A 19620-nucleotide genomic window follows, 5' to 3' on the forward strand; every position below is an offset into this window, starting at 1 on the left:
TGAATGTCTCAAACAATCCCAGTTAATTTCTGAAGTTGAATCCTCATAATTTGCTTAATGTTCTGTAGAAATAAGTACTGTGCAATCTTTGTAGAAAAATCATAACTTCATATCTAGCCGTTGGATTGATATGAAATTTTGATATAAGTTTGAAAACATCCTGATATTGATTTTGATCGGTGGAGATTTGATTTGGATGTCTCAAGCACGTCCAGTAATTTTCAGAAGTTGATTCTTCATTCATCACTACAAGTTCTGCAGAAATAGGTACTGCACAATTTTTGTGGAAAAATCATAACTCCATATCTAGCCGTTGGATTGCTCTCAAATTTGGACAACACATGTAAAACTTCTTCATCACGATTATGACCGGTGAAGATTGGATTAAATGCCTAGAAAATTCCCAGTAATTTTCGGAAGTTGCTGCTCCATACTTTGGCTTCTTCTTCTCTTTTTTTTCATATCTCTTAACAATGTTCCATCCATTCAATGAGCAATAAAAGACTTTATAAATACATGTATAACTTCAAAATAACTTTCAATAATTTATTTGTCAATAATTCTAATCTGCAAAATCTCACTTTAAATGGTTAGTAACAATTAACCGAGTTTTGTAATCATCAAAACATAATATTATGAGACTTGTTAATGCATTAAAAACATTAATATCATAACACGAGATTTGTATGCGTTTAAGGCGTAACATACTGTATGTGCAAAACCGAAAGAGATAAAAATTGAACAATATAAGTCGAAGATTGTAAAATACTACTCTAAATTAGTGAAAATAAGGACTGTTCACATCAAATACTTCAAGATTTCATCAATCCAACAATTGAGACAGAACCAGTCAGGGAACTGGTACAACAAGAGATCCCTAAACTAGTTTTTGGTGAAGAATAAGGAGCACTCCAAACTGAGTAACCTGTTAAAATACAAATCCCCTTAGACCTAATCTTCAATGGAATCGAAATCATCCACCTGAGTTGGTCATTGGTGATCCTGATGATCCTTTTAGAACTAGAAAACAAATTTTACATGAATTGTTGCATGCATCTTTTATTTCCCGGTTAGAACCTAAGAAGCTTTATGAATCTTTAGCTGATGCAATTTGGATTGAAGCAATGCAAGAAGAACTCGATCAGTTTGAATGAAATAAAGTTTATGCATATCTTACTAATAGTAATCTACGCACGCGAAAATTCGCGTGCATAAATAGTTTATATCACATCTAAAAATAATGAACATTTTTGTATATTTTTAAATTGAAAGATGGTAGTTATAAGTAGTAAGATACATTTTTGTTCATCCATTAAATTGATCAAAATCATTATTTTAATGGGTTCATGCATTATTATATTGTATAGATATTTAGAAGTATAGATATTATTATAGTAAAGATCATCTATAATTAACTAACTTTCATTTAATTTGTGAAATTTGATTTGAAATTATCTTTATATATTAACTTAATTTTTAATAAAATCAAAATTATTATGAAAACTAGTCATTTTATATAGATTCCTCTTTTTAACCATAATATGTTTTATTATTTATCAAAATGATACTCACTTTGTATATTTGATTTTTTATTCACGAAAATACCACTCACTTTGTATAATTAATATATCTATTGCGTTTACGTAACTATTTGTTTAGGAAAACACTATATTTTTTATTTTTAAAATTTTACAATTTTTTTTATTTTTTTTTGTTTTCGTAAAAAAACAAGATTGTACGAACACGCAACACGTGAAGCGCAACACGTGAAGGAGGATAGTAGTGTAAATTATTTGTGCGATATATTTTAATAAAATTTGTAATTATTTATAATAAAAAATTAACTTATATAAAGTGATATTTCTAATATTATGATGTACACTTTTTTCAATAAAAAATTACTGCCCTCTCGTCCAACTCATTTATACTGAATTTCTTCTTTTATTAATCTCAATTATGTAATTTTATTTTCCATATTCAATATTACATCCCTATTTTTTTATTAAATTATCTCTGTTAAATTAATATTATTAATTATATGTATATATTTTTTGTTTTATTAAAATTTAATTATAAGGCAAACGAGATCTTAATATCTGTTTTGTTTAATAATGTTAAAGCGATGCTTAGAAATTCGAAGTACATAGTGTTAATCGTGATCATTTGTGTGGAACGGAGCCGAATATACTTCCAACATCCAGCAGATCATTTATCCCTTCGGATTCGGATAGGATAAAAATATCTACAAATTCAAATCTTGGGCACTATAATCACATCACATCTGCAAGATGGGGACTTCGAGTCTGCAACTCCGACCCATCAGTGCCCTCAGCAATCCTGAGATACCTAAACGCTGGAATAATCTTTCCGACTCAGCTCTAATGTCAAGTGCTGCCAGCCCCTCTGTTTTCAGACGCAAAATTCGGCAAAATGTAAGCTGGAGTATGTTTATGTGATTGTTTTTCCATGATTTATGTGTTTTCTGAAATGGGTTTGTGTTCTTGTCTCTGTCCTGTTCCTTTTCTTGGGTTAATTTAGTCTAAAGGTGGCATAAGAATGCAAGTCGTTGAAGAAGAGTACGAGGTGAAGCAAATGAAAGATATGGCTGCAGCGAGAAAGAGATGGGAGGCTCTGGTAATCTTGCGTTTTTTCCGCATTTTTTCTGATTATTCAGCTTTGCTATCGAAGTTTGGAAATAGAAAAGCTAAATTGTCTTTCGCATACAATATTCAAGTGGAATATGTAAGAATATGCTGCCGAGTCTTGTTAATTAAGTTAGTGTTTTCAAGTAATTATGGAGATTTTCTTAACAAATAGAGGTTGCAAACACTATCTGTTGGCCGATTTCAGCCTTTGTTTCTGTCTGTTCGCATAGCCAATAAGATTCTCAAGAATAGATGTATCTTAGTGGTAAAGATGATTAGTATTGACGATCTATGAATTCATTCATTAGATTATGTGGAATAGTTCCGAACTTTTACTCGTGTTCTTCAACATTGCAAATTTTTGTATGGCCATTTTTTGTGGCGTGTTAATTGCCAGAGCGAAATTGAAACTTTGATCTAGAATGATTATTTTGTGAGGAAAGACGTTAGACGATTTGGTGGAACTTAAATGTGTGGTTTTACAATGTGTGGGGTCATGAGGAAAATTATTCATATTTTCGAGATAATATATGATGGAAAACTTGTAATTTATTCAGGATGACTATCATGCACACTTCAGGCCCCTTCTGTAGATTGCTCAAGAATATTTCTGTGTTCAATGCTGCAGGGACAATGCTTTAGTGTATGACATGTTACTAATTTATTATAGGTCAGGGATGGGAAGGTCAATGTTCTTAGCCCAAGAGAGGCCGGCTATGCAATTCAACTCTCAAGCAAAACTTTACTTGATGTTCGGCCCTCTCCTGAACGTAAAAAGGTGAATACAATTTTGTTCATGCCTCAAAGTTCACTCCTATTTGGTTTCATTATTTCTTTATGGCATATGAGAGCAAAAACTGTTTTTTGCTGTCTTGACACACTCCATGTTGATGGCTTTCATTTTGTCAAACAATATTTCATTGCACTTTTACTGACAGTTGATCATATTGACCATTTGGTCATGATATGGTAAATGTCATGGATAGAGCTTTCTAAAAGCAGTTTCTTCTTCCTTTAAAAAAATTAAGAAAAGAAAAAGAAGCAGTTTCTTCTGCCATTGAAATTGACAAGGACAACGATTTCTTCATTATTTTCTTCCAACATACTGATACTAGATCTGCAGACAATGCATTTTTATTTCTTTTGATTTTCTATATTATTATGTACAATTTATTCGTGTTTTGTACTCCTTTTCTGAAGGCGTGGGTCAAAGGCTCTACTTGGATTCCAATTTTTGATACCGATGATCAATTTAATGTTGGTACACTCTCAAGGAAGATTACTGGATTTATGATGGGTAATGTAACAATTATTTATCTGGATTCTCTGAAGGATGTACAATCTTTGTCTTTAATTGGCGCAACAATTTATTTTATTGCCATATTCTGTGGAAGTTTTTTTATTATTATTATCAAAGGTCTAGCTATGATTCACTAATGCTGATGTAAATTGTTCTCGTTTGAGCTTTTTTTTTTTTATCTTCATGATTTCCTTTTCTGGACGACCATAATTTAGTATTCAACTTGAAAAATACTTTTAATCACCTATATCATGCATAACTTGCATTCATCTTTAATTTAGCTGGTACAGTAATTTGATTTTAAAAGATAATAGAGACATGCAAAAGATAATCTCCTCGAAAAGATAACTTATGATGACTAAGTAGTTATTATGATCTGATACCACTTGATGATCCATATTGTGCTACGTACCACCATCTTTTGGGTTCGGTTTTTCCGATCTAATAATGTTAGAGCAATCAATTTTTTTCACATTTGCTTACATCAGTTATTATACCTTGAAGGCAACTACTGGCATGATTAATATTTCCTTTGTACATTTTGAAACTCTGAATGGGCAAAATTTTAGGCGGTAGCTTACCCTAAAAAGTAGTGGTTGGAGTTAATCAAGCTCATCGTCCCTTCAATTTGCAGTAGATATTATGTTATGTATGGAGATGGAGTGTCATGTAGGCACGTCCCAAAAAGAAAAAAAGCAAGCTTTCAGATTGAAACAGAGGGAGTCTTCTCAATGCAGAGTTCGACGTGCAACATGAACTTGTCAAAATATCACTTTCCTGTAATTGTGTATGGAAAGGGAAAAAAACCTGCCTTTTATTAGGACTGATTTGATGCCATAACTATTTATTTTAGACGTTCTTTGAGGTTGTAGCTGCATAGTTTCTTTGAAGGTTTTTTGCTGATTGTGTTGATTGTGCTTTTCAGGTGGATGGTGGAGTGGCGTTCCTACATTATCTTATAATAAGTATGCTGCAGACTAGCTTCTTCTTCTGATTAGCATTTTCCTTCATGTCTTATGTTACCCATGAAAGTCTCACGTGTGTTCTTTTCTTAACAGAGAGTTCATATCAAAAGTTGCAGAGAAATTTTCGAAAGACACTGATCTTATTGTGGCTTGCCAAAAGGGGCTGAGGTGAGGTATTTTTTGATTGATGGAAGTTCACACATGAACTATGGACCCAAACTGGAATTAGTGGTTATTCATTGCTTTTCATGAGGCTGGATTAATAAAACGACACGAGTGTGATTGATCACATACCTTACTCATCACATTTTTTCATGCTTAGTAGATTTTGTAATTTGGTTGTAAGAGTCTAGATATTGTTCAGATAGAACTTTTAATTATGCGGCTGCTTTGAAACACAATTTTTTTTTAAAATCATTTTAAAATAAGATTGCCAATTTCTGTTTTCAAATCACTATTATATATACATCAAATAATATGTTCAATCATATGTTTAATTTACAAGCTTGGAGCTCCTTTAACTGTTTTAGTATGGGTTTGCTATTTTTGTATTGTTGTACGATAATCATGGAAAAGAGTTGAGCTGGTTTCTAAGTGGACATGATGAATGGTATCCGGGTGTCATTTTTATTTACACCCATATGCTATTTAACCCTTCCCACTTTTGTTTCTTATTTAAATAGTTAATTAACTTTTGGTTATTTTCCTATGTTCGTTCTCCAATAAAAGACATTTATGCTAATTATTGGAAGAATTACCAGTGGAAACTAACTCATCTAGATAGATGAAAGAATTTGACAACAATCAAATTTCGCTCATATGGAATTACCTTGGCAAGTAGTCCCGAGAGTCACTTGTTTTGATACACTAATTCGTGCAAAAAGGTACATCAGATTATGTCAAATAAGTAATATATACACGATATTAAATTTCTTCTTAAACTTCAAATTATCCTGCATTAATAAGATGTATACCAACTCGGTTTTTCCCCAAGTCCTTTCCTGAATTAGTTTGTGATCAGGCAGATCCCTTGCGGCTTGTGAGCTATTATATAATGCTGGTTACGAAAACCTCTTTTGGGTTCAAGGGGGTCTGGAGGCTGCTGAAGCAGAGGTGATAATATCTTGAATGATACTGTACATTGGTTTATCTTCTTTCCCTTTCTCTTTTTCTATTTTTTCTTCCAATGGCATACATTGTGTGACTTCCTGTTTATTGTAGGACCTTGAAAGAGAAGGGCCCCAGCCCTTTAAATTTGCTGGAATTGGGGGCCTTTCAGAATTTCTTGGGTACGTGTAATGAAATTTCATTTCTGTTTTCTGGCAAGAGGAATTTGGTAACTTGTATTGTATATGGTGATCAATATGTATTGTATTGTATTGTATTGTTTTTCTGCTACGTTAGCTGGACAGATCAACAAAGAGCTGCAGCGGCCAATGAAGGTTTGGGTTACCGACTGGTTTTCTCTGCTCGCTTGGTAATTAGTTCTATCCTGCAAGACTGGTCGGTAACTGCTCAGTTCCAATGTTTTTTCAATTAAAGACATCTTCCTTGCAGATTGGACTAATTGTTGCTGTAGATGCGCTGTTTCTTGGGGCACAACAAGTGAGTCGGTATCTGCAAGACTTCAGGTCTCACTGAATAGAAAAGCACGAGGTAATCTTTGTAGCCATGGAAGCAAAGGGGAACGTGATTGTATCTTGGAGAATAGCCTGGTATTGCCCCGACCCATGCATTGACTTGAGTTTCGTTCTTTTATTTGATGTCTGGGTTACCATGATGATGCAGTGGTTATGAAGCCTCCTTGCAATTCATGTAGTAAAATACTCGTTTGGATCGACAGAATTGTATGAGCTTGTAGAAGTAGGCGATATTGGCATATCTTGGTGTCTTCGGTTTTATTTACTGTTTTTTGTTGCTCTGTTATGTAGTTCTTAGGTTATGTTTAACTTGGAAATCATACTACTTCACCTGTTATAATTTTCTAAACTTTTTAGCTTTTTCCTTTGTTGAATCTTATCAGATCGAGTCTGTACAATAAATAACTTGGATTCATTTCGGTATTTTAAACATCAAATTTTGATGATAATCTTTTCAGTAGATGTTATATATATCGTGCGGGCACAGAAGATGATAGAACTCTATGAATCGAGTCCCAGGTTTGGCTATATCTAAAATCTTAACTTTCTGGGCGTAGTCGTTGTCCTTGGATCACCTGGGACGCATGAAAACTTCGGAGCCAATCAGTGGCGTAGTCAGAATTTTCGATCATAGGGCGAATTCAATGTATTTAAGAAATTATACAACACAAAATGTATCATAAATGTCATATATTAACTTTATATGTTTTTACAATAAAACTATCCAAAATTTCATGTTTTGAAAAATACTGAATAACATCACTATCAACCGTATCAAATGTATCTCACTCAAGATACGGTACTAAACAATTATTTACATATCATCACCCAACTGATTACTTCTATACGTTGTTTTGATAATTTTCATTACTCAAAAAACGTTCTCTAGAGTTGCAATTACAATGAAAGTAAATACATCAAATGAAATAATTGATGTTTCTTCGATTAAATGACGTTTTTAGCAATCTCGCTAATTTCTGCAGTTTCGTATAATTTATTGCTACTTCATATGTCAAAAATAAATTTATGAAGTTGGTGCTCAAGATGCATTAACTCTATTAAAGAGAAATCAGATGATAAAACTGAGAACATTGATGGATCAAAACATGTCATACATAATAACAAAATTGTGTTCACCTCGTAAAATTGATTGCTTAACTCTTGAAGTTGCAAATCTATCACTTCATAAAACCTTTAAATGCGATAATAGTGAATATTTGTCCTTATCTCAGTATTTCGTCGTGATTTCCAATATGTGTATTTCTTTATTGTCATTTATTCAAAGATGATCATGGTTGTCAAAATTGAGGTGACTCTTTTTGTTATTGAGCGAGATATCACACAATTAATTTGTATTTAAAAAAAATATTATATATAGTGCTAAAAAATTAAAATTTCAAGGAGTTCGATTGCACTTTTTCGAAACCATGTAGATGTAGGTCAACGGGGCCAACACAATATTGTGGATAGTACGCTCATACTCGTATAGCATAAATCATTTGGTAGAGCATATTTTTTTAATGCGTAATAGAATAAGAGGGTGTTTGGCTAAGCTTATTAAAAGAGCTTATAAGCTCCTAGTGCTTAAAAGCTGTTTTACGAGCTTATAAGCTGTTAGAACTTATTTTAAAAATAAGCTGTTAAAATGTTTGGGTAAACTTATTTTAAACAACTTAAAGATGTTGATATATTTGGTATTATAAGATCTTTTTATTGTCAAAATTAGCAAAAAAGGTATAATTATATGAAAATAAAATTTTAAGTTGTACACATACGAAAATAGTTTTAGAATAAACATATATTAAAAAATAAAATTGTTTTAATATTTTACTTAGAAAAAATCATGTGATTTGTAATTTTTTTAAAAAATAATATTTAATATTTAATGGGTGGAGGATAAGATGGAGATTTATGAAAATATTCAAGGATATTTTAGAGAGATAGAATATTAAAATAAAAAAATTTTGAAAAAAGTATCTACCCCCTTATTTTTTAAAAAACAGCTTATTTTGACAGCTTATAAGTTGTTTTTAAAAATTTTTGCCAAACAAAATTTGAGAGCTTAAAAGCTCTTGCAAACAGCTTATAAGCTATTTGCAAGAGCTTTTAAACTCTCCCAAACACCCAAGTCAGTGTTTGAGAATACGTCTCATTTTTTTGTTTTCCTTCATAAAATTTGAAAAAAGTTCTCAAACATCGCCTAAATCCCTTTACTCCCCGTTCTCAAAGAGCCGCAAATCGAACAAGCTTGAAACTTAGCCCTTTGAAGTATTTAGATTTAGATTAGATGGAGGACATCAAGAGAAGCCTAGTGCTTCGAGTGATCCGCCATGATATTCAATATCAAATTATCTTAATTTAACATTCATTATCTAAAAAAAGTCTATTATAAAAATTAAATCATATAAAAATAGTTTAATGTAATTTTTTTATTTTAGCTCATTTGCAAAAATATTAGTAAGTCTACTGCACTGGGGCTAAATTTGTCCATCCGAGAATTCTAAAGAAGACCAAGACCTGACTGATCAAAACGACCGCCATTTACGCAATTAAGTCATGTTTTAGTCGTTTTATGTCGTCAATTGTCGAAAACGGACGCCACCTCCAATTAACTAAAAAAATATATAGCATTTAAAAATTATGATTCCGTTTGGACGTATAATTGTAAAACGTTATAAAACAATATGCCCTATAATGTTTTCCCAATAAAAAATAAATTTATTTTAATAATTTGTTAGAATACTTTTCAATTTGTTGAAGTCTTGTTTAAATAGTTAATTATTCTCCCGTTATATAATTTTATTTATATATATTTTAAAAATATATATATTTTTTAAAAAATCTTTTAATCCTATCTTTATGTATATTTTTAAATGTTTAGATCATTAGTCCCTAATAAAAATATGAAGAATTATTCAGATTCAAATGTACTCAAGTAGTCAGTACAAAATAGGGATGACAATGGGCCGGATTCAAACACGGTCAAACGGATTTCGGGGCGGGGCGGGTCCAGTCAACGGATCCGGATACGGGTCTGGGGTGGGTCTCGGGTTTGGGTGGACCCGCCCTGTATATATATATATATATATATATTTATATAAAATATATTATACATATTTAATATATATAAATAATATAATATAATAATAATATACTATATTAAATAATAATATACTGTATATATATAATAATAATAATAATAATATCATCTCAAAAAAAAAAAAATACTATATAATTATATATATATACATATATACAGTACGTAGTATATATATATATATTTAAAATATATATAAGGTAATACATTATATATATACATTTCATATAAAATAAATAAAAATATATAAATGCATGTAAATATATTTTATATTATAAATATAATTTATTTAAGTTTTTTTAAAAAAATATAATATTAACGGGTTCGGGTCCAAACCCGGGTTGGACCCGCCGGGTTATGAGTCGGGGCGGGTCCAAAAAGAGGCGGGCAGGTTCGGGTTCGGGTCCTTTTTGGCGGGGCGGGTCTCGGGTTTGGCAAAACCCCCCATCCCCGAACCCGCCCGGTTGTCATCCCTAGTGCAAAATAAATATGAGAGCAACGGTGTGAATTATATTACTCCCTAATAAAAAAATTACGATTAACTATTTCAATACAAATGAACATTGGTGTAAATTATTATTATTATTATTATTATTAACAAAATATGTGAAAAACAATGTGACTTGATGAACCCGTTTGGATTTTGTAGTGATTTTTTAAAATAAGTGTTTTTTTAAGTAATAATTTTTTGCTATTGAAAAAACTTTTTTTTTTACTTAAAAATTGTTTTTTAAAGCAGTTATTTGGTCATCCAAACACCTAATTAGCCAAAAAGCGTTTTTTTTATTAAAAAAAACGCTTTTTGGCCTGGCTTTTGATACCAAACGGGGCCGATATCTTTAAATCGATCCATATCTGAGAAATAATAAAAGCAATAAAATTTTATTCTACCATAAAAGCACGATGTACAGAGTTAAAAACTCATGGGAAACATGCATATGATTTAGAAATTTAGTTCAAAATCGAGCATGGAACGACATAGATTTGAGATCATATAACATAAACAAATAACATATGTTTTGCCAAAAAATAATTTGATAATCACAAATCATTGAAAATAATGTTTTGCATAATCTTTGAATTTTTCCAAATCTTTGAACGCGTCGAAAAGATGTGTGATGCATTCATTCACTTTGTTGGGCTTATTTTTAAGTGTGGATGAAGCTTACAATACTTTAAATTGTGACATTTTTGTCTCGTTTCCTTTTTCCTTTTTTGCGAAGATTATTAAGTGCAACCACAATATATTTGTTACATATTCGGACGCAATAGCCATTACTTTTTTTCATTACTATTTAATAAATGTAGAGAAGAGGGAATTGGGATAACGACGGGAATGGATCCCCTGCTGTGGAGCATTCCACAGTAGGGGATGTTGTGCCTTAATTATAGAAAGCAACTAATTGCAAATCTCAAATCCAATATTGCTCCGAAGTAATTTTTGAGTTTTATTAATATGAGTTTTTATTAAAAAAAATTAGTAAAACATTTTAGGTTTAAATTTGTTTCCTTTTCTTTTGTTTTCCTTCTCATGACTCGTCATTTTTCTTCTTTTTTCTTCCTTCCAATTTTTTATTTTAATTTTAATTTTAATTTTAATTTTGATGCATTCAAAAATTTTCGCATTACATAAATTATCTTGAACTGATAATCAATGAACCAAATATTTATTTTGTATAGAAATGTGGTTATTACTTTTAGTTTTATCCAATAATGCATTATGAAAATGTTCTAAATTTTAATTTAAATATTAACATGTTAATAGTATTATATTTTTTAAAAAATTATTCATGAAAAAAATTGACAATACTCATAGAATTCAGAGAAATGATAAAATTGCATTATTAAATGAAAAAATTATTATTAAAATAATATTTAATATTAAAATAATTAATTTAAAATTTGCTTCTCCATAACCATTAATTTAAATTATATAAATTAAATTGTATACCATTTTATATAAATAAATTTAACAAAAATTAACATATTGGATGGAAGAGAAAATAATAAAAATGACGGATGGTGAGAAGGAAAACAAAAGAAAAGGAAACAAATTTAAACCTTAAACGTTTTACAAATTTTTTTTTAAAAAAAACCCATATTAATAAAACACAAAATCCCTTACGTAATAGTATTCAGATTTGAGCTCTGCAATTGATTACTTTCTATAATTAAGGTTAAAAAAATCTCATATTAATAAAACTAAAAAATTACTTCGGAACAATTGAATTTGAGATTTGCAATTGGTTGCTTTTTATAATTAAGGCACAACATCTCTACTGTGGTTTAGTACATGCCGATAACGACCATTGGTATATTTATGACAATTTTCCAAAATTAAATTTGTGGTAAAAGACCATACACGCATCATCTTTTGTTATCCGCAGACTTGCGTCCAAATCTCACCGTTTCCATATAACTCGATCAATTTGATGCGGTTGACCTTAAAATTTCTACAATTGTGCTATAATATTAATACCTATACCTAAGTTTATTGTATTAGTTTTTGTGTCCTACCTATGACATATGATATAATACCCAATTGATATTTGTTGATGCCCGACACTCATAACTTTGTCACAATTTTAACAATATATAGGTTGTGTTTGGAATAGTTTCTTAGAAGTACTTCTTTGCTTTTCTGTTAACAAAAATCTAAAATTTTATTAACAAAAAGTTGAGAAGTACTTCCTAAAAGCTCTCCTAAACACTATCATAATATGCATCTATGTAAACCCAAAAAATTTCACGACGCTGAAATGATGCAAACATATGAGGTTAAAGAATTGAAACTAAAATTTCTATCACGGGCCTGTGAATCATAGGTGTTATATTTGATTTCTAGGACTGAATAATAAGTTCTCCACATTTTATATGGATTTTCATCATTTACAAAATTGTGTTATTATTATATAATAATTATAACATCGTACGTTATTTTTATTTTTTTTAAATAACACATTATATCTTAATAGTTATATGTCCATTTCGTTCTCACGTTTCATGATCATTAATAAAAATAATAATAAAAAAAAACTCCGAGTTTTTCCCAAAGTACTAGAATATAACCAAGTGCCACAGGCTCTCGTGATAAAAAATTATGAGGCAGGAATGTGGGATTATTCTTTGACACAAAATTTAAGGATAGTTTCTGGCAATAAAAAACTCTCACAACTGTGGATTCAATTTCACGTGAGAATGAAAAAAAATAAAATTGCATCGTAATATCCAAATATTTGAAATATTTGAGAAGAATCTTTACTATTTAATAATAGTTAAGAGACTTTTAATAACTGCTCTCTCAAGATGACACCAATTTTTATTCTCATTTTACCCTTTCCTCTCTTTCCTATTCATCATCCCACTAAATCTCTCATCAACTCTACGCACAAAAAATTACATATAAAATAACATCTATTTTACATACGCATGAGCATATGCATTTGTTGCTAGCATGAATAATCACATAGAAAAATATTTGATTTTATTGTAGTATGGTTCATACAACAATGAGGAAGTAGTGAACTAAACTAATTTACAATATATCACATGATTCAAATCCAAACAACGAAACTCAATCTTCATTTCCGAGTTTTCTTCGTCAATCAAGTAAGAAAAAGTCTATGCCCTCGAGCTCCGAGGATGTTAACTAGGGGTGAGTAATATTTTGATTAAACCGAATTAACCGACTGAACCGAATGAATTCAGAAATTTGGTTCGGTTAATATGAAAATTTGGTTTTAGTATTAGGAAATTTCGGTAAAATCGGTTAATTCGGTTCGATTTTCGGTTTTCTTAAAAAAAAATTCGGTTAATTCGGTTAGCCAAATTATAAATAATTAAATTTTAAATTTTTTTATTAGACTTTACATATAGTTTATAATATATTTTCAATGTGTTTATATTTAATATTGTATTTATTTTTTGTTATTTTAATTTTTTTAAGGTTAATGTGTTTTATTATGATAAAAATATCATATTTCAATCACCAATTTTATAAAATTTAGTATTTTTTAATTTATTTTGTGAAAAAATCGATTAATTTGGTGACCGACCGGATTAATCGATTTTAGCATAAATTCGGTTCGGTTAGCTTAAAAATAATTCAGTTCGATTTTTGACCGAATTAGCCGAATGCTCGTGCTCGCCCCTAACTGCACGCGATGATTTAATATTTAATAATTTTATAAAACTCCACGAGATAATAGAGTTAATATACTAACTATTTACTGTTTGGTACGAGTATTATTAGTCCATATACAATTTAGCATATCCAATCTCGCGTTCTTCTCGTCATACTATTTATCCATCCATTAATTATTTATTTTATATCAATCAAATCATTAATCATTTATTTTACATCAATCAAATCATTAAATTCAAATTACTATATTACCCTTATAAATAATATTATTCATATTTTATTTATTTTTAAAAGGGCAAAATGATAATTTATCATTTTTATATAAAATTTAATAAATCAAATCAAATAAATTATAATTTATCAATCAAATCAAATACTATATTAACTATCATTTTTTATTTATTTTATATTATTATATTATTTATCCATATATTATTTATCTCAAAACCAAATAATGAAAATATAATATCATTTGATTGGGAAAAAGTTGACTTTGTCAACACCTGCTCTCTCCTGATAGTAAAAAATAAGATATTGTCTCTGCGTGTCGAAATTGGTAGAATAAGCCAAAGTAACCTCAAGTCAAAAGACCACAAATTCTGTTCTCTATGACCAATACTTTCTCATTCGATCATGTAGTATAAGAATAATCTAATTTAATTTATGTGAATAACGTGATTTATAAGCTATTATATTAAATATAAAAGATTACTCACAAGATATCTACACGAGAGGGTTGCTGAAACATCTTACTTGGGAAAAGAAATGACTGAGTCCGAACTGTTTTTTTATATTACAAATATAATTTTGATTTAAACTAGAATCATATAATGTATCTGTTTTCAGTCCGTACTACATACGAGACTTGAGTGTAAACTCGAGATGTACTTATCTCGAGTAAAAAAATTAAAAAAAAACTTCTAAATCTACTTAAATAAATTAGAAAAACTACCCATAATGAGTGAGAATTAAACTTAACATTTGTTTTACGACCTCAACCTTAACCATTGAACCAAGACCTCCTCGTCGACCAGCCCGAACACGGAAGATATTGATTGGGCGGGGCCTCTTTATATAGGCCACTCGACACAAACTCATACCAACCGTATCATTTACGTACAGAAAATCAGAATGTGTGAAATATTTGTTTCGCATCCCTTCATACTCCAATCTGCCCTTTTCTCCTTGTTCGTTTTCGTACTCAGCTTCTTCGTCAGAAATCACTGGTTCCGCAAAACGAATGGCAAAGAATTGAACTTACCTCCATCCCCTTCAAGATTACCGATTCTGGGAAATCTTCACCAACTGGGCACGTTGCCTCACCGAAATCTCCAATCCTTAGCCAAGAAACATGGCCCGCTCATGCTTCTTCACTTCGGCAGCGTGCCCGCGCTCGTTGTTTCATCGGCAGACGCAGCTAAGGAGATCATGAAGACCCACGATCTGAATTTCGTGAACAGACCCGATTCCAGCGTCAGCAAGCGGCTGCTCTACAACTGTAAGGACGTGTCGGTGGCGCCGTACGGCGAATACTGGCGGCAGCTGAAAAGCATCTGCGTGCTGCAGCTTCTCAGCAACAAAAGGGTCCAGTCTTTTCACTTCATAAGGGAGGAGGAAACCGAAATCATGATGAGAAAGATCGGGGAATGTTCTTCATCACGTGGTGTGGTGGATTTGAGTGGGATGTTCGTCGGGATAGCTAATGATGTTGTGTGTAGATCGGCTTTTGGTAGGAAGTACGGTGAAGGGGAAAATGGGAAGAGATTCTTGATGGTTTTGAAAGAATTTTTGGTGGTTTTGGGGAGTATCAGCGTTGGGAATTTCATTCCATGGCTTTCTTGGGTCGATTGGGTTAATGGGTTCGATTCGAGAGTGGAGAAAGTTGCCAGAGAAATGGATGATTTCCTGGAAGCAGTGATTCAAGAACGCTCGATAAAGGGCCAGGAAAGAATCAGCGGCGATGGAGATAACTTCGTTGATATCTTGCTTGGGATTTACATGGATAATAGTACTACTGGTGTCTCCATTGACAGAGATAGTATCAAAGCTATAATCTTGGTAACTTTTTCATTTCAAGATTAAGTTTTTGTTTCACACTTTCAGTACTGTAAACTAATTTTTTCAAAGCTAATATGTTGCTTACAACTTTGTGATTTTTAGGATGTTTTCGCCGCCGGAACTGATACGACTGCGACTGTTCTGGAATGGGCTATGACAGAGCTCTTACGACACCCTGCATTCATGAAGAAACTCCAACAAGAAGTAAGAGGGATCCTTAAAGGGAGACAGCAGATAACAGAGGATGACTTGGAGAAAATGCATTATTTGAAAGCTGTTATCAAAGAAACTCTTCGTTTCCACACCCCAATCCCCATGCTCGTGCCACGCATCGCTGGCGAAGATGTTAAGATAAGGGGATACGACGTTTTGCGCGGGACGATGGTGATGATCAACGCTTGGGCCATCGGTAGAGACCCCGATAGTTGGGACGAACCCGAAAAGTTTAAGCCGGAGAGATTTTTGGATTCCGAGGTAGATTTCAAGGGCATGGATTTCGAGTTGATTCCGTTCGGAGCTGGGAGGAGGGGTTGTCCGGGGATTTCATTTTCCATGTCTACTAATGAGTTTGTGTTGGCAAACATTGTGTATAAATTTGACTGGGAATTGGCTGATGGAGTTGATGGGAAGGATTTGGACATGAAAGAAAGGCCTGGGGTTGCTGTTGGTAGAGCTACTCCTCTACTTGCAGTTGCAACTCAATGTGCTGTTTAGTGAACTGTTTTCATCCGCTATTGTCATAATTTAAGGTGATTGGATTTTATTATATAGTTGGTAATAAATGTGACCCTTTAAATTTATAATAATCCTCACATTATGAATCGATAGCACCGCTTGAAAATGATCTAAGAGTTCATATTTTTTGTAGTTGAGATGTTCACATAAACATCTCAAATGCAAAAAAGAAAAATAATAATAAAGGCCCTTTGGATTACTCTTTCAAGCAGTATGATCGAACAAATTTGATATCAACGACCTATGTTTATAAATCTGATATCAATGACACGTGTCGTAAAATAGCGAAAATTTAAGACTACCTGAAGGAGTAAGATCGAACAACTTCAATATCAGCGACATATGCACCGTAAATGGCGAAAAATTAAGAGTTAAACTTGAAATGTGTAGAAAAAGCTTATTTATTTATTTAAAAGATATTTCATTAAACCAAAGCCGAAGCTATTGCATCAATAATAAAAGAAGGCGTCGGAGAAACCTGGTCTTCAAAATCAGTCATAGAATCAATTGTCGAGCCAGCGCATGAGTGATTTGATTCGTTGATCGACGAACGAAAGCAAATGTACATGACAAAATATCCAACGCCATGATTTTTCAATCTTCAATAATTAAACCAAAACTAGAATAATTATTCAGCGCATTGACAACTAGAAGCGCATCGGACCCTATAAATGATGCTTGAAAAATTAATGAGCTCCTTGAGCCAACTGAGGCCTTCTCTAATCCCTAACGTTGCAGCTGAAGATGGCGAAAAAACACCTTGGATTCTACCATGAAAAAAATCTTATATTCTAATAAAACTAAGAGAAGCAATCAACTCATCATATTATTAAAGCAAATACAAACTTCCTCGGCCCATTTTCACATGGATAATGCTATATGTACATATAGTATTACATAGAGGGTTACACACTCTATTAAATTAGGAAAGTATCTCAATTTTTTTAAAAAAATCTTTCTTTTCAATCTACAATTAATTTTGTCTTGCTAAAAAAATCTTTTAACAAAAATATTATTATTTTATATTACTTAGTTATAGAATTAATTTTACTGAGTTAAAAAAATAAATATTTTATAAAATTTTAAAATATAATTATGAAAATATAATTATTTAATGAGTTCAGCAAAAATAATAATTGCTTATTTTTTTCGAATAAATATATTTTAAAATTTTAAAATTAAACTTTCAAATTTACATCATATATAAGCGAGATTTATTATTATGTATTTAAGTTAAAATATATTTATTTTTTATTATGTGTAATAATTAATTATTTTGTTAAATAACAAAATAAAGAAACAAATTATTAGGTTTGGGTTGATCGGGTTAGTCGAGTTCGAGTAGGTCGCTATTAATTTATTCGGATTTGATTTGAAAAATTTTTACATTTTTTTTACTTATTTATAAAATTAAGAAATATTTACTATATTTTTATATATTGTATGTTTGAAAAAAAATTATTGTATATTGTATCATAGATTTTCAACATGTAATAATTATTTTATAAAATATTGATTTTAAAAAATAATTTTTATTTTGTGTATTAAGTATATTTTAAACTTTGTACACTTGAACTTTCAAATTTAAATTATATAAGTGAGATTTTTTTATTATGTATTTAAATCAAAAAATATTAATTATTATTATGAGTATTTAATTATTTTGTTAAAAATTTTAAAAATTCAAATATTTCGGGTCTAACCTGAACCCCAAAATCTCCACCTTAATTCGATAATTATCTGTCAACTGGTGTCGGGTTCAATTTTGACACACTTAATACTACACAATAAATAATAAAATAAAAAATAATATTTTTTTTGTTAAGAGTTTTTTTTTTAACAAGACAAATAATTGTAAGTTGAAAATAAAGATATTTTAAAAGAATTTTGATACACTTTCTTAATTTAATAGGACCTGTAAGCCACTTTGTAAGTGTTGGGATCGGTTCAGAGGGTAGAGGGGGGTGAATACACTCTGAAACTTATTTTCTTTCTTTTCAAAATGATCAAGTGAAGTTTAGTTCACTTAATCTGTTTTCTCAACTTCTAAAACGGTTTGAACAACTTAAACAGTGCGAAAATAGTTCAGAGGTTTTAGTGATGCAAAGGCAAGTTATAACACGATGTATGAGCAATATATAAGATAAATATGCAGTAAAGACTAAGGCACGATTTATGGAAGTTCAAAGGCTTAATCCTTCTACGTCACCCCTTCTTCCACTTAGGAAGGAATTCACTAGAAGACTTTGGTTATTACAACGTCTTGCAATACACCCACTTCAGACTTAGGACTTATCCAATGCCTAATCCGAAACTCCTAAATTTACACAGATAAGATTCTCAGTTCTTATCAGACTGGTGGAAGCTTTCAGAGTAGCTTCAAGTCTCTTCAATAATGAATACAGTCCTGAAACACCCTAGTACTACTAAATGCGGAAAAAACTTTTTTTTTTTTTTTATATACTAAAGATAATATTATACATATACGCCCATACATATATGTATATACTTTAAAACTGATATTACAAATAATAACTCGCTTAATAAAATAATAAACATTTATTTGATAAAATCTTGAGTCATGCAGTAAATAAAATAATGTCTATCGTGAAAATTCATAACTTATGTCTACTAAAATCATAAAAATTCAATAATTAATCATAACCAATAAAAACATAAAAAATATCCTAAATATATAACTCATGCATAAATAAAATCCTAGCGAGACGGTCACGGGGCCACTGCCATGCTCGCTCATACGTCCTCGCCACCGGTAGGAGCTACATCATACTCACCTGCACCATATAAGCGTAGTGAGCCTAGAGGCTCAACATGTCTAATCCTTTATAACAAGCTTAAAAATAATGCATCACGTAAATACTAATACATATACATGTACATGAGCATGCGTGGAAACATTTTTCATAACATAAATGCTTAATCATAAATCTTATACATAACATAACTTTTTTCATCATACATAACATAATTGAGCATGTCATAAACATAAAAACTGTGTATGGTCATATCCATGAA

General features: G+C 31.0%; 2 protein-coding genes across 2 annotated transcripts; both read left to right on the forward strand.

The window, feature by feature from the left end:
- Positions 1 to 2154: 2154 nt before the first annotated feature.
- LOC140879717 (rhodanese-like domain-containing protein 11, chloroplastic) lies at positions 2155 to 6918 on the forward strand. The gene is made up of 10 exons (XM_073283569.1): positions 2155 to 2432; positions 2539 to 2634; positions 3316 to 3423; positions 3846 to 3942; positions 4871 to 4910; positions 5004 to 5078; positions 5936 to 6023; positions 6132 to 6199; positions 6315 to 6387; positions 6468 to 6918. The coding sequence occupies exons 1-10, from the start codon at positions 2289 to 2291 to the stop codon at positions 6549 to 6551; spliced, it is 873 nt and encodes a 290-aa protein (XP_073139670.1). The 5' UTR covers positions 2155 to 2288; the 3' UTR covers positions 6552 to 6918.
- A 7990-nt stretch (positions 6919 to 14908) lies between these two features.
- LOC140879715 (cytochrome P450 71A8-like) lies at positions 14909 to 16670 on the forward strand. The gene is made up of 2 exons (XM_073283568.1): positions 14909 to 15849; positions 15952 to 16670. The coding sequence occupies exons 1-2, from the start codon at positions 14923 to 14925 to the stop codon at positions 16561 to 16563; spliced, it is 1539 nt and encodes a 512-aa protein (XP_073139669.1). The 5' UTR covers positions 14909 to 14922; the 3' UTR covers positions 16564 to 16670.
- Positions 16671 to 19620: the final 2950 nt, after the last annotated feature.

The sequence above is a fragment of the Henckelia pumila genome, chromosome 2 (genome assembly GCF_033568475.1).
Source record: "Henckelia pumila isolate YLH828 chromosome 2, ASM3356847v2, whole genome shotgun sequence".
In the NCBI taxonomy this organism is placed as follows: Eukaryota; Viridiplantae; Streptophyta; class Magnoliopsida; order Lamiales; family Gesneriaceae; genus Henckelia; species Henckelia pumila.